We start from the raw sequence: 9,815 nt of genomic DNA on the forward strand, positions 1-9,815 counted from the left end.
TTGTTTCTATTTCAATCATTCCATTTTAAGTTGGAAAATATAAAATGCAAAAAGGCTTTTCTAAAAGCTCTTTTACTGGTGACAGATCAGATTCAAATGATAGGAAAATTTTTACCAAGGGTCTGCAAGAATTCAATGCCTGCCCTAAATTGATGGCTTTTGCTCTTCTTGTCGATCTGCCATGGAAATGAAATGGAGGAAATCAGTTAGTGTATTTAAGAAGGGTACTAAAATGATTTTTTTTTTTTTTTTCCTTTCTACGCACTAGGATTTAATGAACAATTTTCACATATAAAATGGTATTTTGATCTTTTTATTTTCTTTCGTTAGGATTTAACGAATAATTATAACATATAGGTAAATGGAATGGGTTGAAAGAGTAAAGCCTCATATTGCAATTTTTTTAAGTTTATATAATAAGACAATATATAAAACATGCTTGATAATTTAAGAGGGTAATTAAATAAAGTTTCCTCAAAATACTATCACACGTATCATCCAAAACCATATTTTTTGCATTATATAGGCGAAAGATGCATGCCGTAAGCAAATTACAGGACATTATGATTTTTGTTTTTTTAAACAATTAAGCATCGATAAAAGTAACTTTTGAGGATGATTTGATTATCAACAAAGCCCATTAGAAATGGTTCGGCCACCTTCTAAGTAACGTTGGTGGTGGTTGAACCATTTTATTTGGCCGTTGAAAATGATTGGACCACCCTGTGTGATAAAATGATGATGAATATGGTAGTGGGATAGGATCTCGATGGTGGTGGGAAGGCGCGCAGTAGAAGAGCATAGGGAGAGAGGCAATAGTGGATGGAGCGGCTAGTGAGGCAGTGCAAAGAATGATCCTACAAAAACAAAAAAACATGCAATCTCTTACCTTACCGGCTTACCAGTGGAGCAAGTAAGTTCAATAGGTTGGATTGGAGGAAATTTCCTTTAACTCAATTTCAAGGAAAATTTTATCTTATCTCTTATCATTTAATTTAATCCTACTTAATTAGAGGCGCTTTAGTTCTTCTATTATCGTTATATTTGAATGACAATTACATGAATAAACATCAATTGGATGTTGAGGGAAAGTTGGGGAAAACAAAATGAAAACATAACTTCTAAGCCATTGTCTTATTGGAAACACTCTGTGCCTTAATTAGTTATGTAGAAATTTTACTTATTCACAAATACAGTACATGTTTTATTGCTTAATGAGGGCTTGACAATTACAAGAACAAATTAGAATAAACCTCAGAAATATTACAACATCACAAGGGCAATAACCCAGAAGGCCTTGGCAATTTATGAAAACTGGCAAATCAACTACAACAATAATACAAAAACAATATATATATATATATATATATATATATATAAAACAAGAGTCACTGCCCCAATGAGCCATACATTTGAACATTTTTCACAAAATTATTGTCAATTTATGGAAATAATTTCCTTGGGGTTGACAACATTGTCAAACATTCCTTCCTTAATATTTAAGGAGTGATGCATGCTTGTAATTAATTAATGTTGTTGGGATATGGACAGTCAAGATTCAAATTTACTATTTTTAACACAAATTCCACTTAATGTTTGAACATGCCCTCACCCTTATCAATAATATATATATATATATATATATATATATATATATTAGAGAAACAAACCGCAAACACAAAGACATAATAATTAAGGCTATATATATTGAAGCAATATTATCCATTGCAAAAGCTCTTAAAATGGGAAAAATGGATCGTCTGCTAGAGTGGGTTGGGGGGGGGGGGAGGGTGGGGGGGCGTGAGGTTTCCCATGCACCAAAGTCTCAAAAACACAAACAGAAAACATAGAATTAAGGAAAATGACAGAAGACACAAATGAAGCACTATATATGCTTCACTCATACAAAACCCTAACCCTAACCCTAAGTTACGAAAAGTGAAAGGGAGTTGTTGCAAGCTTTTTTTGCTTTTTAAATTGTTTGAGGAAGTCAATACCCGAACCCCTAATCCTTGCAAACTTAATTAAGAAAGGATCATGTAAGGTGCGCTCTTGACTTCTTCCCATCTTGTATAAGCAGAAATTCCTCACCACCTTTGTTTCTCTTAATTTCCTTTCCTTTTCCTCCTCCTGTTAATTACTGCAATGACACACAAATTAATGTCATAAAATCACTGCCAAACAGGCCCCTAACCAAGAACAGCAGTACTAGATAAATGTAGTTTATAAACACTAATATATAATTGAAAAATTAAAAGGGTATAAAGTGAGGATTGACATAATGAACCAGGTAAAAGAAAAGCATATAACTAGATAAAACACTATAATTCAAAACTGCTGACGTTATGTATTGTAAGTGGCTTTCTTTCTGATTTTTGAAGTGATTAACACTATAAGTCACTTAAAATACATTGCATTAGCAGGCGTGGCTTTCATTTGGTTTTTTAAGCGATTGACATGAGAAGTGATTAGTTAGAAAAAGTAATGTCAGCTAATATGAAACAGGTGTAAAAAATAACATAAAAACCTTGTATAACTCTAATTCGAAACCCTACGCACTGTAAATTAATGAAAACTTACCTACAATTTAAGGTTTGCAGAAGATGTCATCATGCGTTCTCGCATGACAAAGAAGCCTTAATCCTCTCGACGGTGCAAGCAATAAGATTGTTAACAGTTGCAACAGAGCCAAGAGAAAGTTTAGCTGTGGGAACTGAATCAACCAAAATCTGGAAAGCAACAGTGAGGAGAGATCCGCCAGAGCCAGCTTCCCCAATGCCTCCTCCGTGCGTTGTGGTTCCATCAGGGAGAATGGCAAATCCAGAGGGAAGAAGGGCAACATAGTCTGGATCCCCACCATTTAGTACAAGATTCATTGCAACAATGTCAACAGGAGCATAAATCACGAAAGAGGCTGTTGGGTCTGTGCAACTCTCTTGTAATATCAACATGTTGCTCTGGCTTGAATTCGCACTCTTCAATATATATATATACAAAATATTGGTTAAGTAATATTTAGATTGGAAAATAATCAAGGAAAGATCATAATTAACATGGAGCTTACATTCACTCGAAGAAGAGACACGCAGTTTCCTGTATCGCGACCATTAGCAATATGTGCCATTTCTTGAACAACTCCACCATTTGAGAGAATGTCCCACTGTCATATGTACATGTCAAACCTATTTTCTTAGTAACGTACACTTCATGTTTCCTTATAAACTTTTTGGATTTGTAAGCTTTTCTTTCAACTTAGTCTACAATAAGCATGTGTTTTTCATATGCTAAGGAATACGTAACGAATTTATAAATTAAATGGGTCAGAAGTAAAACTCTTGCCTTGTTTAGTAATGATTTTTGTCTTTGTATAATGATTAACAAAGAAGCAAAATTATTAACAGACAACTTCAAATACAAAAACTAAAAATCACGTTCACCTTTATACGTAACATCAGTACATCTTTTTCAACCAAAAAAAATAATCTAAAAAGCGTTGTTAAACAAGAGCATATGTTTATATCTTTGAATATACGCACCTCGCTTCGAGAGTTCTCGTCACGCAGAAAATCAAAAACTCTCTTTGGTGAAACTGGAAGCCAGAAGGAAGTAGCGGCACTTAGCACAATTCCAGGTGGTCTGCCTGGATCATCTATGCTCTTTCGGGTCATGACCCTCACATCATCTGCCCCAGTTCCAGAAAGTGTCGTCCATGTGTGTGTTGTAGAGGCACTCACTCCGGCACAAAAGCTTATCACCATTCTCTCAGCCAGCTTCAGCATACTCTTTCTTCCTTCTTGATTTGTTATCACTAATTAAACAGTAACAAAATTTAGAGAATTCACAAAAAAAATGTCAATCTTGATCAGCTTGATCAAGTCAATCAGTTACTGACATGTGTTTAAAACGTCAGTTTAATAGACGGGATTGAAAAGTACGATATAATGTTTTTGTTACCTCCAACATCACCGGTTGGAATGTTTGTGGCCATGGCGCTTGCAAGGCGTTCACATTGTCTGTCTAGGGTAGCCACCCAACGTTTTGCACCAAATCCATGGCCTGAGCTAACAAGCTGCTTGTACAGATTGTGAACACCTCTATCATCAACTTCTACGTTCTCAACCCATGTCACCTGTATAAGTAATATTAAACCTAGCTGCAACATGAAATTTATCCATCTTTTCTTTCGTGTTTTTTTTTTTTTTTTTTCTCCTATCTATCATACGTCAAATAACTCTTTTACAACTTGTTGACATGACTACTATTACCTTTGAGTAGCCGTTGGGCATTTCTTGGATTAAGCAGCCGGAGGGCCTTCTTCGGCACCTCACTGCAGGACTAGGGCGCAAATTGTCCAAGGAAACATCAACCACAGCCCAAGTCCCATCGGCATGCTGTTTACAGTATCTTACATAATAGCTCTCACGAGTTGGAACAAGTGGGGAGGGAACTTGGAATTCTGCAGTCATCTAAAGAAACAAGAATTTGAGTTTTTACATTAGAACCAAATTATAATTCAAGTCAGCATAATTGAGGTTTCTCAGCTGACAAATGCATGGGATATGAAGTTCTATGTTTATTTACCACTTGCAATGCTCCATTATAATTTCCTGCTACTCCTGTCGATAGTACTTCCAATGTCAAAGCTCTTGAGACAATCCCAGAAAACACTGTAGACAGCTGATTCTGAGTGTTCATAAAAGAATGACAAAGAGTCAGATGACCACAAAAACTATTTAATAGACTGCTATACGACTGTCATACAATTGAGATGACGTAACAGTGAAAATTAGCCACAAAATAGGATAATTAAATTAAAGCATACCGCATCCATTAGAATCTCCACAAGGTTGATGTGGTTCATGATAACAACAGCAGTTTCCCGTGAAGCTTCACATTTGAAGCCGGTGGGTCTCGGTCCAATCCCGCGAGGAAATGTTCGAATATATTCATCTTCGTTTAGTATGGAGGAGCCATCATGGTTTGTAATCCATAAGGGTTCTCCCATTTGTGCCATTCTGATGAGTTCCTCCATAGCTGCAACTGCAAGCTCAATTATCATAGGTTTATCTGCTTCAGTTGGTCCACTTATTGTCCGAAGAAGGTCTCCAGCACCATAAATCTCTCCTCCAATGCCTGGCTGCCCATTGAAATTCCCAACTCCAAGTTCTAGTGGCCGGGGAGGAACAGGTGGAGAAAGAAGAGGGTAGTTCACCACTGGCTTCCCAACATACTTAGCAGCAATTGCTGAAATCCTATCAATCTGGAAGGAGAAAATAGAATAAAGAAACAATAATTATGAATATAAGTAGATCGTTAGAAGACTACGTAGCATACAATTTGGATGACGTGCCAGAGAAAATAGGCCTTTAGAATGACAAGGACTTGTAAAGAGTAATGCATTTAGTAGATTCTCATATAATTGTTATAAAACTGGAATAACATGTCAATGAAAATCAACCCTTAATTAGATAAATCTTATAAAAAAGAACATAATAAATCAATGATTAATTTTCCTTGCCTTGTCATCTTAATTATTTGACAATCGTACAAGAGTTTACTAAATAACATTATTTACTTGTAAAAAGGAAAAATTCAAGGACGGGTTTTCACTGCTACATCATCTCAGTTATAACACATATATATTGTAGTCTACTAAATAGCATTTATCTATGAATATGAGTTCTATAGACTGTTATACGACTACTATATATACAACTAGGATGGCGTTTTTGAGCGAGAAAACTTAAAAAAATGGGCAACTCTTGTACCTCTTCTCTTAATCGTGCATTTTCGAGTCTCAAATGATGTTCATCAAAGGACATCTCTCCTATTGCAGTTGGTCCTCCACAATTAGGGCATGAGGCATTGCTAAGAGCGTCTCTGTACCTCATGTTATCAGCCCGAAGCTTTTCATTCTCCGACCTAAGCTGTGTGTTTTCATGGCGCTCATGCTGGGTCTGTGTGGCAACAAACGAACAAATAAAATTTTGTTAATGACCAAATTAAAGAAACCTAAAACTGGAAATGAAAAAAAAAGAAAAAGAAAAAGAGCAGCGTTGACTAATTAAATTATATAATGTAACCTTTCCATTAAAGAAAGATTATGATATGGTAACGCCCATATTGTGAGAGTTTATATTTGTAAAGATTGCACAAATTAACACGTTTTTTTACCTTCATTTGGGTGCGCTTGTTTTGGAACCAAAATTTGACTTGCAGGGGCTCTAACCCTAATTCACGGCTGAGTTCTTTCCTTTGCTTGTCATCTGGGTGTGGACACTCCTTGAAGAAACTAAAGAGATTCCAAGAAAAGTACCCCAAAAAATAAAAAAATTAGTAAAAGAAAAAGAAGGTTGAGAAGTTTGTGAAGATGGGGGAGCTTACGCTTCCATTTCTTGGATCTGGTGCTGGGTGTGACGATGGTAGCGCTTTTTTTTGTTCGGTCGTGGATCTTGCTCGTCGCCAGAGGCACCGTCGTGGTTTTCGCTGCCGGATTTGGTAGCGCTGTCGAAATCATCATCACGGATTCGGGGAATATCACTTTCGGATGTGTTTTGAGTCATGTCTAGTTGGTGGAGCTGACCTTCCATCATGTTAGGCTGGAACATATCTACAGATCTTTAAGATTCCGAAGGCTTATGGGTTTTCAATCTAACAACAGAATGGAAAATTTCCCACTCAAAAGAAAGCAAAAGGCCACATTTCCCAACATACATATCATGTACATAATAAGAAGCTGTTTGATAATACTTATTACATGAAAAAACCTGTTTGATTGGCTCAGGGCAAAACCCATATGTTTAAATTCTCTGTATTTTCGAAAAAATAAGCTTTGAAAATACAATAATTAAGTTAGGCGTATTTTTGAATATATTGAAAAGGGTTTTTCTTGTAATAGCAAATTAGTCTCACTAACACCAAATCACTGAAATAATATAAAGTTTAGAGTTCTTAACGTGCGTAGAAGAAGTGCCAAAAAAAAAAAAAAAAAAAACCATTTGAGGAGGAGCACGATGATGGGAGAACTCAAGCACTGACCTGACCAAGAGTAAGCCCAGAGGACGATCCAAACCCGCCGACCGTCCCATTCCTTCCGATCATCGACGGCATGTTTCTCGCCGGAATCATAATCCCCGCAGGCATACTTCACTACCCACAAACCCCAGACAATATATATTTCCTACGTGAAGAAAAAAAAAAAAGGAGACTTTCTGCAAACGTAATTTTGACAAGTTGATGACAACAGGGCAAAGCTGACTTCTTAAGGGGGGGTTTCTTTTTTCTTTTTTCTTTTTTTTTTTGGGGGTCTTGGAAAATGGTCTGAAAAACTACCTATCTCCTACGTGAAAAGAGGAGAGAATATACCACGAAGAAACATAGGGTTGACAAATTTGATACGGCTTTTGACAGAAGACTAAAATCAGACAAAACCAAATGAAAAATACATAACGCCCACGAAGATCTCGGAGAATCCAACTCTGCCTCCTCACTTTCTATATCTCTCCCTCTCTCACACACGATGTTTCCTTTCTCTCTTCAGCCCTATCTACAGCAAGAGAGGAAAAAAAGATAGTAAGAAATATCATAAAAGAGAGAAATCCTTATAAAGTAAATGTGAATATATAATATTATAGTGAAGCCCTTCTGTGTTTTTTTTTTTTTTTTTTGGGCTTGGGTGCATAAAAAAGTGCACTAACTGATGAATTACTCGGAAATAAATTCACTTACCACTTGAAAAACAAAAAGCCCTAGAAAGACAAGGGTCAGATCTGTTTTGGGGCTAGAAAAGTGGTTTTGGTAAGAGCTTTTGTATAGTAGAAGTGGATTTGGTATGAGGTGGGGAGAGAAGAAGGTGAAGGATGAGATTAATGAGATAGAGAGAGAGAGAGAGAGAGAGAGAGGAAGAGAAAGAGGTTTTTAGAGCAGAAAAAATGGAGGAAGATGAGGAAAGGGAGGAAGAGGGAGAAGATGAAGAAAAATGTGGCAGCGAGGAGTAATTGCAGAGCGTGTTGAGAGGGTGCAATTGCATTAAATGGTGGGAGGGAGAGGTGTAATTGCTATGAGAGAGAGAGAGAGAGAGAGAGAGAGAGTATTTTTGCTGTTTAAATTATCTCCCCAAGAGTGTATGGGGCAACGAATGACGGCTACCAGACTCCATAAGTTTTATTTCCTAACATTACATTTGAACTTTACTTTTCTGCTCTTTTCTCTATTTTTTTGGGAAAACAATTCTTGACAAATGAACGATAAAAAGTGTTATTGTTCATTCATTTTCACTGAAAAATTTACAGGATTTAAGGAGGATTATATATATTAAATCTTGAGTGATTTTTGATTTCTAACAAAATTTATTAATTATTACAACAACGTTCTCTTTGATTATCATTCATATATATTATATTCCCCTATTTCATACATAGTAAACAATTATCAGAACATATCAGAGATGATATATATATCTTGGGGTACGGTGACCTCAAGAAGAATATTATCACTTCCTCCCAAAAAAAAAAAAAAAAAAAAATTATCACATGAATGGAATTTCAATTGAGAAATTTTAAGCTTAAATTAACGAGAAATGATAAATTTAATAATTTTATTAATATTCTAGTACTCGTTTGCATGTGTGAGCTCTAAAACTTCCATCATTATTAAGTAATACCAAATGTGTGAAAAGTATTTAGTTGAAATTGGAGATAAATAACATAAATATAGTTCGGACTCAAAATTTTTACTCAAATCTATACAATGTTAAATTACAAAAAAATAATTAATTTATTCATTTAATTAATGTTCTAGCAAGTATTATATATCTTGAAAACATAAGAGTTGTGATTCAACTTTGACTAAATTGGTCATAAAAGTTTAATCCACTAGTCTACGTACGTACGTACGTGTCAACTCTATTCACTACAGCCAATAAATCTTTAAAGAATATACAATGATATGAATCCTGCCTTTTTTTATATAAGTAATACCAATTAAACACCACATTTTTATCCAAAATTATAAAAAGAAAGTGATAAATTAATCATACCTCTACGACATAAATTAAACACATTACCTTTTTGTACGGTTTGTTATTCACTAGGGAAGAGAAAGTACTTCTTAATGTCCATGCAACATATATGTAATTGAGTCGTGTTTAGGGTTATATCACACCCTCCCAAAAAAATAAAAAAATAAATAAAGTGAACACCATGAGTTAAAGTGACACGTGTATTGCTAATGAAGACAACTAATTGTTTTGAGAGATTAATTATTTTACTAATTATAATGAAGGGTTGATGCAGGGGTGGAACCCTAGGCCTAAACCCTAAGGCATCTGCATATTGTTAGGACTCCATATCACACTGATCATTTTAAAGCTTTCGATTTTACGTTTGGTTGGCATCATCACTTTCAGCCATTAGAACTTAGAAGGTTGACCTAAGTATTAACCTTTCTCTATTCTATAAATTAATAATAACATGTACAAGAAAATTAAGGTAACAAAGTCGTGTAATTGTAATAAACAAACAATACAATAAGTTTTTATGTTACCAACACTAACATTGTCATCGCAGATATCTTGCACGTCGTCGTTATATATATAGTTTTTTTTGGCGTGCTGTTGTCGCAACATATTTCTTTTAGCGACGACAAGGAAAACATCAACAATGACATAATTGTCATTGCTGATGTTATGTATATATATAAACACATATTAGCATGTCGCTAATTATACTTATATATCCCACATCCAATATACTTTTCAAGATTCTGTGGCATGTTTCTTAAATGATCAAGACATTATATAAGCTCATTCAATGCCG

At 35.2% G+C, this 9,815-nt stretch overlaps 1 protein-coding gene across 5 annotated transcripts; it reads right to left on the minus strand.

Annotated features, from left to right (window-relative positions):
• Nucleotides 1–1,825: 1,825 nt before the first annotated feature.
• Nucleotides 1,826–8,006, minus strand: LOC132180993 (homeobox-leucine zipper protein HDG2). 5 transcript variants are annotated; one of them, XM_059594022.2, is made up of 13 exons: nt 7,729–8,006; nt 7,039–7,546; nt 6,385–6,599; nt 6,175–6,292; nt 5,769–5,957; nt 4,823–5,260; nt 4,582–4,683; nt 4,266–4,466; nt 3,955–4,129; nt 3,537–3,808; nt 3,065–3,160; nt 2,585–2,975; nt 1,826–2,140 (listed from the first exon to the last, which is right to left on the minus strand). In XM_059594022.2, exons 2-12 carry the CDS (start codon nt 7,141–7,143, stop codon nt 2,610–2,612), a joined length of 2,277 nt encoding a protein of 758 aa, XP_059450005.1. In that variant the 5' UTR covers nt 7,144–7,546; nt 7,729–8,006; the 3' UTR covers nt 1,826–2,140; nt 2,585–2,609. The 5 variants fall into 5 exon arrangements, with proteins under 5 accessions (XP_059450005.1, XP_059450004.1, XP_059450003.1 ...); XM_059594021.2 differs by having other exon boundaries at nt 2,581–2,975; nt 7,039–7,542; nt 7,729–8,005; XM_059594020.2 differs by having other exon boundaries at nt 2,581–2,975; nt 7,729–8,005.
• Nucleotides 8,007–9,815: the final 1,809 nt, after the last annotated feature.

The sequence above is a fragment of the Corylus avellana genome, chromosome 5 (assembly GCF_965113065.1).
Source record: "Corylus avellana chromosome 5, dhCorAvel1.hap1.2, whole genome shotgun sequence".
NCBI classification, from domain to species: domain Eukaryota; kingdom Viridiplantae; phylum Streptophyta; class Magnoliopsida; order Fagales; family Betulaceae; genus Corylus; species Corylus avellana.